The following is a 13,726-nucleotide window of genomic DNA, read 5'->3' as shown; positions in this document are numbered from 1 at the left end:
GAGGCATTATGGGAAGAGAAAATGTGGGCGGTCTGTGGACAGAAGCCTTAAATTCTCCTTGGTCATCCATTAATGGAGACTCTCGGATTTGATTTCACCCCTCTGGATCTCATGTTCCTTATTGGTAAGCAGGTGGAGAATAGTGAGTGGTCATGGCTACCAGGAAGTTCAAGCTTATCCCTCATCCTTACCTGGGTCCCACAAAGTAGTAAACTGACATCTCCATTCACAGAGGAGAAAACAGAAGCTCGGAGAGGCAAAGGGATGTGCCAAAAGTTATGCTGTTGGGAGGAGTGAAGCCAGGATCTGAACCCAAGTCCCAAAGTCTATGTTTGGAGGAAGATACTGGGAGTTTGAGTTCAGAGTTTTGCACTGGTTATGCTGGAGCCAGAAACCAGGTCCTGAGTTCAAGCCCCAGGACCGGCAAAAATTTTTTCCTAAATGACATCAATATGCAAACAAGAAGATAAACCAAAGCTGCAGAGAAACACTCATACACAAGCATAGAATGTACTGGAGTGTTTACAGGAGATGAATATCACACTCAGCTTTCTCAAGTCAAGTTCCAGAAGTCATATGACCTAGGGATCATTTCCTGCCTCCGGATGAAAAATTTACAGGAATTCAGAGGAAAATATTTTGGCGGTCATTACTACAAAATTGAGTCAGCTCCACTTAGCATCACGCAGCAAACCCTGTTAGTGAATGCCGGAACGAGCATTGAGCCTGACGGGGCTTCTTTCAAGTAGGCTGGCTCAGCCTGGAGGACCCGGTGAGCCGCAGGTGGAGCAGGCCCTTCAGGATGGGGAAGTTGGCAGCTCTTGTGCTGGCTCTGGCCCTGCTGCTTCTCTTCTCAGGTGGGCTTTCCTGAAACAGCCTCATTCTTTGCTAACGTGAAAACTACAATACTAGTCATTAGGTATCTTTCAAATCATAGGGAGGATAGATTGGGTAGGTATTTTAATGCTTTTTCTTTTCCTTGTAAGGGCAGGCTTCTACGATTACTCTCATTGGAAAAAGAAATACTTAAACGAGCTAGGTGCTGGTGGCTTACACCTGTAATCCTAGATAATCAGGAGGCTGAGATCTGAGGATCACCGGTTCAAAGCCAGCCCGGGTAAGAAGGTATATGAGGCTCTTATCTCCAATTAATCAGCAAAAAAACACCTGGAAGTGGTATTTTGAGTTTTAATGATCAAAAATGATGATAAATCTTCAACTCTTTCTTCTTTTACAGTTTGTATGAGATCAGCACAATTTGATTATTTTTAATATGTTAATATTTTAAGCATTTTCATGTGATTACCAAAGGCAATGTAATTGTGTGTGTATGTGTGTGCGTCTGTGTGTGTGTGTGTGTGTGTGTGTGTGTGTATGCTGGTGCTGGGGCTTGAACTCAGGACCTATCACGCAAGACTGACACTCTACCACTTGAATGATGCCCCAGCTTTCAGCTTTTTGGTGGCTAACTGGAGATAAGAGTCTCGTAGACTTTTCTGCCCATGCTGACTTTGAATCTCAATTTTCAGATCTCAACTTCATGAGTAGCTAGAATTACAGGCACGAGCCACTGGCATCCAATGACAATTTTATTATTATGTTTTCTCTAAAGGAGTATGTATAATATGTGATTTTGTGTGTTTGATGATTAGGTTTAACCTATCTTATTGACACTGAGTATCTTCCAGCAATGACTTTAAGCTATATTTTGTCTATTGAAGAGTTAAAAAGAAAAATCTTACCAGAGCAAACCTAAGAGAGAAGAGAACTGAAGAAAATACTTTGTTTGTTTTTAAACATACTCATTAATGCATGCCTCCTCTCCCGGGGCGGGGGTCATTGTAGTAGGTGAATAGATTCAAATTGTGTAGCTTTTGCTCTGCGTTAACTGTATTAGAAACAACTTAAAATTTTCCGAATCCTCAGGAATGCTATGTCCTTTGGGGGAGGTTTTTGAGAAAGCACTTTGGTGCTGGAACAAAACTGGAACTTGCAAATATCCTTTGTGTTGATCTGAGGCAAAGGAGCCTGAACTCCTTTCCTGACTTTTGCAGAGGCCTCGCCAATTCTATCGGAAAAGCAGGCCAAACAGCTCCTGAGATCCCGGCGGCAGGACAGACCCAGCAAGCCGGGCTTCCCTGATGAGCCAATGAGGGTGAGTGCACGGCCCTGGGCCTTTTAGAGAAAAAGACTGTCACCTGAATGCTCATTCATTCTGAAACAAAAGTGGGTGCTGGTGGGGTGCAACTTGACCTTCTTTTCATTTTTCTCCCCTGGAAATTCTAACTCCTCTCAACTGCCAGAAACAAGGTATTTACAACAGACGTAGTTGAGTTGAGCTGTTTCACTGGAAGTTGCTTTAACCTGAAGTCAAGAGGAAACAAATGTGGTTAAAAACATGGACAGTATAAGGTCCTGCAAGGAGGGGAGCCTTTGGATCTATAGCAATCGCAGGTGGGAGGGAGGTGTGGGTGGATTTCCTCTCAGTGGGAAGGCAGGCAGGCATGGATGTCAGGTAGCCATGCTTGTGAATGATTTCCCTTCAACTTCCGAGTGTTAGCTAGTTTTGAAAAGGCAACCATAAATGACTCCATTTTGATTCTGATAGGAACTGTTTGTGTGTGCATCTCTGCCTAGTTCAGGGATAAGTGTTGTGGAGTCTCTTCTCATTACTGGGATGAGGTGTCCCACTGGGCTGATCCCATATTGGAGGGGGGATGGTGAATCTGTGCCTGTAAGAGCCTTTTTTTTTCTAATTCAATGAGCAATGAAGTGTTTAGAAGGAATAGTTCCCAAGCAGGGCTTACCTGAAAACTCATTAAGGTTTTAAAAGCAAACTCAGTTTGACAAATAAGTACTTGAATCACATTCTTTGGGCCAGCCTGCAAATGCTCCAGAAAAAGATTAAATCAGTAATAAAGACCTAGAATAACTATGGTTACAATTTTGAACAGTTGCTGGGTGCCAGATGCTCACTCCTGTAATCCTTGCTACTCAGGAGGCTGAGATCTGAGGATTGAGGTTCAAACTCTGCCCAGGCAGGAAAGCCTATGAGACTCTTTTATCCAATTAACCACCAAAAAGCCAGACGTAGGGTTGTGGTTCAAGTGGTAGAGTACTAGATTTGAGCAAAGAAAGCTCAGGGATAGTGTCCAGGTCTTGAGGTCAAGTTCCTGGGCTTGTATGAGTGTTAGTGTGTGTGTGTGTGCATGCACACGTGTACACATACACACACACTCATACACAGAGTCACACAAATAGTCATTGGAACAGTCATTGAACAGTCAGTGGAAGCTAGTGGCTCACACTTTGAATCCTAACTACTCAGGAGGCTGAGATCTGAGGATTGCAGTTTGAAGCCAGCCTGGGCAGAAAAATTCCCAACTCTTCTCTCCAATTAACCAATAAGAAGTTCAAGCGGCAGGACTTCATTCTTGAGGGAAACAGCTAAGCAAGAGAGAACAGAAGGCCCTGAATTTAAGTCCCAGCACTGGCACAAAAATAATTGTTTCTGAACAGTCCATTCCATTGCACATGGCATTTTAGGTAATAATAACTGACAGCATTGTTGGGACTATTAAGCCTTTTGTTATAATTAGGAACACGTGCTCATGAGCCTACAAAAGACCATCATCACCACCAACAATTGTAAGCTGGAGGGAATCTTGCTTAGCAAAGTTTTCTCCTAAGCTTTGTACATACATGTTGGCAGTACTGGGGCTTGGGCCTTGTGCTTACTGGGCAAGGCCCCACTGTTTGAGCCAAGCCTTCAGCCCTCTTTCCTCTGGTTATTTATGAGATAGAGTCTCATCTTTTGTTCATCTTGCGCAATGATCCTTCTATTTATGTCTTCTTCCTCTTTCCTCATCAACAACTTCTTCTTCTCCTCCTCCTCCTCCTCCTCCTCCTCCTCCTCCTCCTTCCTCCTCCTTCCTCTTCCTCTTCCTCTTCTTCTTCTTTCTTTTTTCTTCCTTCTTCTTTTGTTGGTTGTGGGGCCTGAACTCTGGGCCTGGGCACTGTCCCTCAGCTCTTCAGTTCAAAGCTAGCACTCTACCACTTGAGCCATAGCATCACTTCCGGCTTTCTCTGTTTATGTGGTGCTGAGGAATCAAACCCAGGGCCTCAGGCATGCAAGGCAAGCGCTCTACCACTGAGCCACCTTCCCAGCCCCTTGTTTTTATTTTAGGGGCTGGGAAGGTGGCTCAGTGGTAGAGCGCTTGCCTTGCATGCCTGAGGCCCTGGGTTCGATTCCTCAGTACCACATAAGCAAAAAGAAAAAGCCAGAAGTGGTGCTGTGGCTCAAGTTGTAGAGCGCTAGCCTTAAGCTGAAGAGCTGAGGGACAGCGTCCAGGCCCAGAGTTCAGGCCCCACGACCGGACCCAAAAAAATAAAAATAAAAAAATAAAAACAACACTCTGCACATTTTTTTTTTGCATCAAATGCTTTGCTGTGGGTATATTTCTAGAAAATAGATTAAGTCCAAGGACGTGAATGTATGCATGTATGTACGTACGTACGTATGTATGTATGTATGTATGCAAGTATTTATTTATTTATTGTGCTGGCACGGGGGCTTGAACTCAAGGCCTGGAACTTGCTTTTTTTTTTTTTTTCACTCAAGAGTCTACCCTTTGAGCCACACCTCTACTTCTGGACATAATTATTTTATAAAGGCTCATGCCTGTAATCCTAGCTACTCAGGAGGCTGAGATCTGAGGGCTGTGGTTCAAAGCCATTATGGGCAGGAAACTCTGTGAGACTTTTATCTCCAATGAACCACTGGAGAAAACCAGAAGTGGCACTGTAGCTCAAAGTGGTAGAGCACTAGCCTTGAGCAAAAAGAGCTCCGTGACAGCACCTAGGCCCTGAGTTCAAGTCCCATGACAGACAAAAAAAAAAAGGTTTTCATATATATTATAGAATTGTTTTGCAAAAGAGCTTTGACAATTAATGTTCCTGCTGTCTTCCAAGTGACTTTTCTAGCAGAAGGTTTAAGTTAAAGATGGGAGCAAGGTCCAGTGCTTAACTTGGAGGCCCCCAGTGGTTGTTTTGAGGGCAGTGAGGGGCAGGGGAGGAGTGAGAACTGATGTGTAGGGTTCTTTAGTATGGACACCACTGTGCCATTCACTGGCATATGTGAGGAAAAGAGGCTTCTGTGGGTTGATGAGGGCTTCAGGTTCAAGAAGGCACCTGACTTTGTAGTTGCTTCTGCTCTTGCCTATGTGATTAAGTCTCACACATCCTGACAGACTCACTTTAGAGGGTAGCTGTGCAGAAAGGCCTTCTTGCTGACTCTCCTCTCTCTAATGAATCACAGCACTCACAGCACAAACTGGCTACTTTTTTTTTTTTTTAATTTTACGTCAGTCCTAGGGCTTGAATTCAAGGTCTGGGCACTGTCCCTGAGCTCTTTTTGCTCAAGGCTAGGAGCGCTCTACCACTCTGAGCCACAGCACTTCTTCCGGTGTTTTGGTGATTGTTTGGAGATAGAGTCTCATGAACTGTCCTGCCCCAGCTGGCTTTGAACTGTGATCCTCAGATCTCAGTCTTCTGAGTAGCTAAGATTCCAGGTATGAGCCACTAGTGCCCTGCCATGCTGCCTATTTTTTTGTGCTTTTATGTCCCTCTTAGTAGATTGTTCCAAATTGCTTGAGGAGATGGACTATGTGCTTCACTTCTGATCCCCAGTCCCTAACTCACTACTGATATTTACCAAATGTTCACAATACTTATTTCCATTCATGCCTCTGCTTGAGGGGGTGGGGTGGGGTCATTTTACGTGATGTAACTCTACCATAAAACCTGGAGGTTATTTCAAAGAAATCTTTTCTATTACCTCACTTAAATCTCATTAGCTTCTCTTAATCTCCTCAAATTTTAGGGAAGAAATTGTTTGCCAAATTGCTAGGAGAGAGCCATGGAAATTCTTTAAAAATTGACATTCGAGCTTAAATGATGTCTTGGGTGACTGTGTTCATAAGTACTTGAGTATCCTGGGATTTCATCTTCATAGGAAGCTCGCCATTTTGGCTGGTATTCTTTTTTAGAAATGTTCTTGTTAGGCACGTAGAAATCAATCTTAGCTTTATGGTAAGTCGTCTTTGTAAAATCTCTTTTCGTGTTTCACTCCTTGACAAATGTACGTAGCATGTTCATTATCTCTTTGTTTCCCCATGATCTCAAAGATGATTTGGAGTGGCTGAGATTAGTGTGTTGCACTAATCCTCTTTCCCACAGGGCACAGCCTTGGGTGGGGAGGGGGCTCAGGGCAGTGAGGTTCTGAGCCATCTTCCTGTTCAAGTGATGACCTTGCTTTTCCTAATGAGCGGAATAATTCTTCCAAACACTGATGGACCTCTAGTCCTGCCCAAATGTCGCATGAAGGATTTGCTTTCTTGGAAAAAGTTCCTCCCTTCTTGTATTAACTGACCATTTTATGATTCTCAGCTTAGATCAAGTTCTGGTGGATATTGCATTTCATTAGCACCCCAGTCTAGGGCCGTGCTGTGTCTACTTACAATTTCCGTTCTAATTATTGCGAAATGATTTATTTAAATCATTGCAGTTGGCATTTGACATGGAACACAAATATTGTTTTTTCTTTTATTTTGTTTAATTTTTCCCCCTCCCTTGGAGAAAAGAATCAAAAGAAATTAAAACCTCTTTTTTTTTTTTTTCTTTTCCATCTCCCTCTTCTTTCTGGTCCAGGAACATTTGAGATTATCATTACAGCTGGGTCATTTCTAACCCAGCCAATGCAATTGTTAAATTTGTGGTTTCTAGCAGATTTGCAGTTTGGCTTTTCATCTTTGACTAATGACCGCTCTTAGGCCTTTGTGGCATATTCATTTTCCTAACATTTTAAATAAATAGTGAGATGTCATGGAAACCAGAGCTGGCTTTTTTTCTTGTTCTCTGTGTGGGTCTATTTTGGTTGTTTTTCTTCAACGATGATTTCAATGGCTGTTTAGGAGTGTGAAATAGATATTACGTTTTTAAAGCTTTTCATGCACATTCTGCCTGGGTCATGATCATGAGCAGATCACACAGAGGTCGAGGAACCTCCTAAAGAACACTCATTGAGATTGTAGGGGAAAACTAGCTATTTCCTTTGCTTGCTCATTTATGCATTGCTCCAGTGAGCTCTGATGAGAACCTATTGTGTGCAGGTGCTAACACATACCAAAGCATACCTTGATTACTACCTGGGTCTGGGACCCATGGCTCACACCTGTGATCCTAGCTACTCTAGAGACTGAGATCTGAGGATTGTGGTTTGAAGTCAGTCCAGGCAGGAAAATCCATGAGTCTCTTATCTCCAATTAACCAGCAAAAAGCCAGAAGTGCAACTGTGGCTCAAGTGGTAGAACATCAGCTTTGGAAAACAACAACAACAACAAACCAACAGCTAAAGGATAGCACCTAGGCCCTGAGTTCAAGCTCTAGTATTGGTACTCATATGCACGCACCTACCTACACACACTCTCTTATACACACAAGTAATGCTACTGCAGTTCCCATCTAACAGATGGGAAGACTGAAATTGGAGGGACAAAAGAATATCAGCATGGCATGGATGTGAAGGGGTTCCAGACCTCAGAGTCTTTATACCACACTGCCTGGCAGATGGGCAGGTGAGAAGGAAACTGTGGGTTTCCTTCAGTGCCACTTCCAGAGAATAGTTCAACACCTAAAGCTATGTGCTGGGGAGCTGGGAGCTGAGTCTCTGTACCAAAGACTCCCCAGACAAGGCAGGACTAGGCCTCAACTTCACAAAGACATCATACAAACAGCAGAGAAGTAATTGCTGTATCCCACAAGAAGTCTTCTCATCACTCACACCTTCCCCGAGTGGTCCCCAAGAGCCACTGCAGGGGTACCGTACCATGTTTTGATGAGTTAAATGAACATGGTAACCAAACAAATCAAACTGCATGTAGGAAAGAAAATGTTCAGGAAAGTTGGACACTTCATAATTTAATCCATTGCCCCTTCCCTTCCCTTCCAATTTTTAAAAAAAGCTTGTTTGTTTCGTGAGGCAGAGGTTCACTGTGTAGCCTAGACTGATGTTGAACCTGTGACAGGATCATTGTGTTTTAGCCTCTCAAGTGCTGGCATTACAGGTGTGTTCCACTTCTGGCTTTTTTAACAGTAGAGAAGAATCTTGCCAGTTTGTCTGCCTGTATTTATTTGTCTGCCCGGGCTGGCTCTGAACTGTGGTACTCAGATCTCAGACTCCTTAATAGCTAGGATTAGAAGGGTAAGACACTGGTACACTCAGAGTTTTTTTTTTTGGCATGTGACTATATTTATTATAGGATGTAGAATTTCTAGCAGGACATTCTAGACACATTAAAAATTTTAAGTTTTAGCCAGGTACCGGCGGCTCACGACTGTAATCCTAGCTACTCAGGAGGCTGAGATCTGAGGATGGTGATTCAAAACCAGCCTGGGCAGGAAAGTCCATGAAACTCTTATCTCCAATAAACCACCAGAAAGCCAGAAGTGGCGCTGTGGCTCAAGTGGCAGAGCGCTTGCCTTGAGCTGAAGAGCTGAGGGACAGAGCTCAGGCCCAGAGTTCAAGCCCCACGACTGACAAAAATAAAATAAAAAAAATTAAGTGTTAAACTAACTTTTTGAAAAAGTTCTTTTTCCTTCAAGCCATAGGAAAGTTGTCATGGTTTAAGTTTTTTTTTTTTTTCCTGATATAGACCCATGCCAAAATAATTTATGATGGTCAGAAATACTGTCCAGCTGCCTCCTGTGTGGCCTTGTGAGAATGAGGGCCAGCTTCTTATGGAATCATGCTACACATGGCCCCAGTGCCTTGCTTATCTTGGCATAACATTTTCAAAGTTCCACTGATAGTGGACAGTGGAATCTGGTGACACAGGAACAAGAGGTCAAGTGACACCTTATGGCAAGACCAGCAAAGCTCCTTTCTGGGGACTTTCCCTCCAGCAGGAGAGAGCTAGCCTTCATCAGGGCCCACCACGCTGCTCACTGGAACAGAGAGAGCAGCAAAACCTTTATTGATTTTTTTTTGAGAATGGGAGGCTAACGCTTGGTAATTATCCATCCATTACAAAAGATGATCTGCTTGTGTGCAAACATCTTGGCTTTCAACTTGATGGGCTAATGGGAAGTATCTTAACCCAGGTACGGCAGAGTCCCTTCTGTTGATGGAGTCATCATCTTATGTAAATATTTTGGCCTTATGATAGGGCTGAAAGACTTCCAGAGCTTTGAGAAAGCACAAGGGATAAGTAGGAAAAAAAAATCATATATCTGGTCCAACAGGCCATAGACTGAGTTAACCCTATATTACGGTCCTGGACTAAATACTTCACAGATGATCAGTGTAATGCATCTACATTGGGAGAGCTGAGTAGAGTCTGATTCAAAGGTTCTAAGGGAACACAGTATAAAGAGATAGCTAAGTCCGTGAGACTCATATCTCCAATTAACCAGTGAAAAGCCAGAAGTAGAGCTGTGCCTCAAGTTGTAGAGCACTACTAGCCTTGAGCAAAAAGAGCTAAGGGACAGTGCTTAGGTCCTGATTTCAAGCTCTAGGACCATAACACACATAACACACACACACACACACACACATACAAAGATGCTATAACTTCTATCATTTATTTGAGCTATTTTTCAGATACCCCAGTGAAGAGAGTTTTTCAGGAAAGGTGGTCTTTAAGATTTTACAAAGTAGGCTGGGCACTGGTGGCCCACGTCTGTAATCCCAATTACTCAGGAGGCTGAGATTTTAGGATTGCCTTTGTAAGCCAGCTCAGGCAGAAAAGGCCGGGAGACTCTTATTGCCACCTAAAACCCAGAAACGGAGCTGTGGCTCAAAGTGGTAAGAAGACTAGCCTTGAGCCCAGGCCCAGAGTTCAAGCCCCATGACTGACAGAAAAAAAAGAGAAGGATTTGACAAAGTAACCTGGGCAACTGTGATCATAACCCCCATAGCAGTCAGAGGTATTATCTGCATGGAAGCCAGTGGGAAACCAATACTGTATTACTGCTAAGCTATATGACCTTCAAAATTAGAGATTTTAAATCAGTCAAGAGCCAGTGAAGGGGCTGGGAAGGTGGCTCAGTGGTAGAGCGCTTGCCTTGCATGCCTGAGGCCCTGAGTTCAATTCCTCAGCACCACATAAGCAGAAAGAAAAAAGCTGGAAGTGGTGTTGTGGCTCAAGTGGTAGAGTGCTAGCCTTGAGCTGAAGAACTGAGGGACAGCCCCCAGGCCCAGAGTTCAGGCCCCACGACCGGACCCCCAAAAAAAAAAAAAAAAGAGCCAGTGAAGCTGAAGGGCTTATTTAGGTCTTTCTTTGATAATACTTCCTCTTTGTCCTTGTTTGTCATGTGGGGGGCTATCCTGAACCCCACTGGTTTTAGCTTGGTCTAGTCTGTAAATGTTCTGGCTTTCTGTCTAATCTGGTATTTTATGAGAATGCTATTGTGAGAATATGAAGGCGGAAGCAGAAGGAAACACACATCATGCTCTAAAAGCAACAAGTTCTTTTGTGCTGGTCCCTACCTGTTTCATAATCTAACAAAACTTCATGCTTTTACATTGTCATATAATATTCCATTGTAAATAGGTCTCACAGCGGATCCATTTGTATATGTAAGGACAATTGTATCTTTTTTGGGTAGGATCCCCATACAAGATTCTAATTTTTTTCGTCTCTTGCACAATTTCCGGTAGTACAATTGCTTGTAGTACAAACTCTATGTGGAACATTTGGAGACTGGTCCTGACTATGTTTTACAAAATACCTCTCTAGTGTTATGGTTAATAACACTTTTTTTTTTTTTATTTTTGCCAGTACTGGGGCTTGAGCTCAGGGGCTGGGCACTGTCCCTAAGCTTTTTTTGCTCAAGGCGAGCACTCTACCATTTGAGCCACAGTTCCACTTTTGGCTTTTTCTGTTCTTGTGGTACTGAGGAATTGAACCCAGGGCTTCATGCATGCAAAGCACTCTACCACTAAGCTACATTCTCAGTCTAATACCACTTTTTGTTTTATTGTTATTTCATTTGATATTACTATAGAGAAGCTAGCTTTCTTCTGACTGTATCTTACCTTTTTGAAAAAATAATTTTTTTATCATAAATCTATGTGGCAATAGGTACTGTGTAATATTAGTTAATTGTTTTGATGGTGATACTGGGGCTTGACCTCATGGCTTTGAACTCTTGCTTGCTTATTCATTACTGGTACTCTACTACTTGAGCCACCCCTCCCATCCAGCATTTTGCTGGTTAATTGGAGATGCAACCTCACAGACATTTCAGCCCCGGCTGGCTTAATCCTTGATCCTTACTCCTTCAGGTCTCAGCCTCCTAAGTATTTAGGTTACAGGTGTACGTATGTCTTTGTGCTTAGTGTTTCAGACTTGTTCGTTGAGTTCGCTTGTGGGTAGGTCTGCCTGCTCTCTCCCATTTAGAGACATGGACATGGTGAGTATTTTCTCCTCCCAACTCTCCTCCCTCCCTTGTCCAGGCTGCGTCCTGTGTCAGGAAGCAGAGCCACCCTCTCACAATGGGCTGAGTCTCCTCACAGTGCCTTTGTCCCTACAGGAGTACATGTACTACCTGCTGGTGCTGGAGCACCAGGCTGAGGAGCAATTCCTGGAGCACTGGCTGAACCCTTTCTGCAAGCCTCACTGTGACAGGAACAGGGTGCACCCTGTGTAAGGGGCCTGGGGCCCACTTGGTATGTCCCAGAGTTTCATGGTGTGTGTGTGTGTGTGTGTGTGTGTGTGTGTGTGTGGCACATGGGCTAGAAAACCTTCTGGGATGGAGGGGGTGGAGCTAGTGCAGCTGCATATAACTTGTGGGATGGTAAGAACAAAGTAGGAAAACCAGGCAGGGGTAGCGCAGTCACCACGTGATCCCAAATAGGGACTGGAGGGGACCCTATGTGCCAGTTAGAAAATATCATCCTGGAAGCTGGATCTGGATGGTTGAGACTTGGGTCTCTCCAAGGGGGATCAGCACCTGTGGGCTTTACCTGCCTATGGCATCCACCACAACCATCAGCATTGTCACCCCCTAGCTTTTCCACTGCAGCGTGTGTTCCCTACCCCGTCCTCCCTTTCTCTGGGCTTGTCGTACCGCCCAGCAGGCCGCTTGCAGCAGGTAGTTCAATATGCCCAGCACCCCCCTCCCACCCTGCCCATGTTCTTCGATGAGGGAGATTGTTTCCTCCCAACTGTCCACCTGTAGGTCCCATCTCCTTCCTCCCTTCCCCAATCCTACACAACAAGGTAGTAAAATCCCATCTGAGGTTCAGTCCCAGAGAATTTCATCCGTCCCTGCAACTTTTATGGACCAAACAGGACAGGCATAATCGGGTGGTTTATTAACTGTGTTAAGGGTGATGTGCTATCTTTGTGGCTGTTGACTTTGTGCTACTGTGATTTGGCATAGAGACATTCCCTCTCAGTATTACTGTGCAATTTCCAGGGTGTGAGCACATGCATTCTCTAGTCTTACTTCATTCGGGCATTTATCTTAACCCTTTGTGTGTGTGTGTGCAGATGGATGCCAGTCCTGGGGTTTGAGCTCAGGGTCTGGGTACTTTCCTTTAACCTTTTTTCCCCCTCAAGGCTAGTGTTCTACCACTTGAGCCATAGCTCTACTTCCAACTTTTTGTGGCTAATTGGAGATAAGAATCTCATTGACTTTCCTGGTTGGGTTGGCTTCAATCCTCAGATCTCAGCCTCCTAGGTCAATAATATTACAGGTGTGAGCCCCATCATTTGGCTCATGCCATGATATATTCTTTTTCTTTTCCAGCAAGCAAGGACCTGGGGAACAATGCTTCTTCTTCCATTTGACTTCAAATCGCCAAAGCAGATGTCTTCAGACCTGATGATTGGCAGCTCCTGTGGACGTGCCAAAGGAGAAAGATACAAATATTGATTCTGCTTCATTCTGCCAACCTGCATAAATCATGACAACTAAGCATTTAAAAGCAGAGAGTTCTCAAAGGTCTTCCTGCTAGTTTGCTAGTGTGGGCAGAATCAGCATTCCTGGGGTTGATGAATCTGGGACCTATTGATTACCTGCCTTTTCCTTTTCTTTTTCTGCATTAATAAAAATAGTGTTAAATCTGCTCTCTGTGGCATCTCTTTTCCAGAAGAAGAGATGTGGAGACTTTTCCCCTCCTTTGTTTATATTAGTAAATCTAGTATCAGAAAACTTACCTTTGAATACATGAATGGATGAAAACATGAATACCTAGCAATTTTGTATTAATTCAGGTCATTTTTTTTTTGTTGGTTGTGGGTCTGGGCTGGGTGTTCTCCCTGGGCTCTTCATCTCAAGGCAAGTGTTCTACCACTTGAGCCACAGTTCCACTTCTGGTTTTCTGGTGGTTAATTGGAGATAAGACTCTTATGGGCTTTCCTGCTCTAGCTGGCTTTGAACCATTATCCTCAGATCTTAGCCTCCCAAGTAGCTAGGATCACAGGTGTGAGCCACCAGCGCTCAGCCAGGCCATTTTTAAAAGAATAGATTTATCACTGGATGTCAGCGGCCCATACCTGTACTTCTACCTATTGAGGAGGCTGAGATTTGAGGGTTCCAGTCTGAAGCCATCTGGGACAGGGAAGTCTGTGACATTCTCATCTTCACTTAACCACCAAAAAGCTGCAAGTGGAGTTGTGACTCAATTGGGAGACCACCAGCTTTGAGCAAAAAAGCTAAA

The 13,726-nt window shown here is 43.9% G+C and overlaps 1 protein-coding gene across 2 annotated transcripts; it reads left to right on the top strand.

The window, feature by feature from the left end:
- Nucleotides 1–639: 639 nt before the first annotated feature.
- On the top strand, nt 640–13,133 carry CUNH17orf67 (chromosome unknown C17orf67 homolog). Of its 2 annotated transcripts, XM_042673906.1 has the most exons (4): nt 640–857; nt 2,055–2,155; nt 11,593–11,728; nt 12,814–13,133. In XM_042673906.1, exons 1-3 carry the CDS (start codon nt 803–805, stop codon nt 11,707–11,709), a joined length of 273 nt encoding a protein of 90 aa, XP_042529840.1. In that variant the 5' UTR covers nt 640–802; the 3' UTR covers nt 11,710–11,728; nt 12,814–13,133. The 2 variants fall into 2 exon arrangements, with proteins under 2 accessions (XP_042529840.1, XP_042529839.1); XM_042673905.1 differs by lacking the exon at nt 11,593–11,728.
- Nucleotides 13,134–13,726: the final 593 nt, after the last annotated feature.

Source organism: Dipodomys spectabilis, unplaced genomic scaffold, assembly GCF_019054845.1.
Source record: "Dipodomys spectabilis isolate Male_0828 unplaced genomic scaffold, ASM1905484v1 ptg000018l, whole genome shotgun sequence".
NCBI lineage: Eukaryota > Metazoa > Chordata > Mammalia > Rodentia > Heteromyidae > Dipodomys > Dipodomys spectabilis.
This window is presented reverse-complemented; position numbering and strand designations above follow the sequence as displayed.

Excerpts from the sequence above, each read along its gene's own strand:
- CUNH17orf67 (XM_042673905.1), top strand. The coding sequence starts at position 803 with ATGGGGAAGTTGGCAGCTCTTGTGCTGGCTCTGGCCCTGCTGCTTCTC. Across the intron at positions 858-2,054 it reads CCTGCTGCTTCTCTTCTCAG|AGGCCTCGCCAATTCTATCG; the intron begins GTGGGCTTTCCT and ends TGACTTTTGCAG. Across the intron at positions 2,156-12,813 it reads TCCCTGATGAGCCAATGAGG|CAAGCAAGGACCTGGGGAAC; the intron begins GTGAGTGCACGG and ends TTTCTTTTCCAG.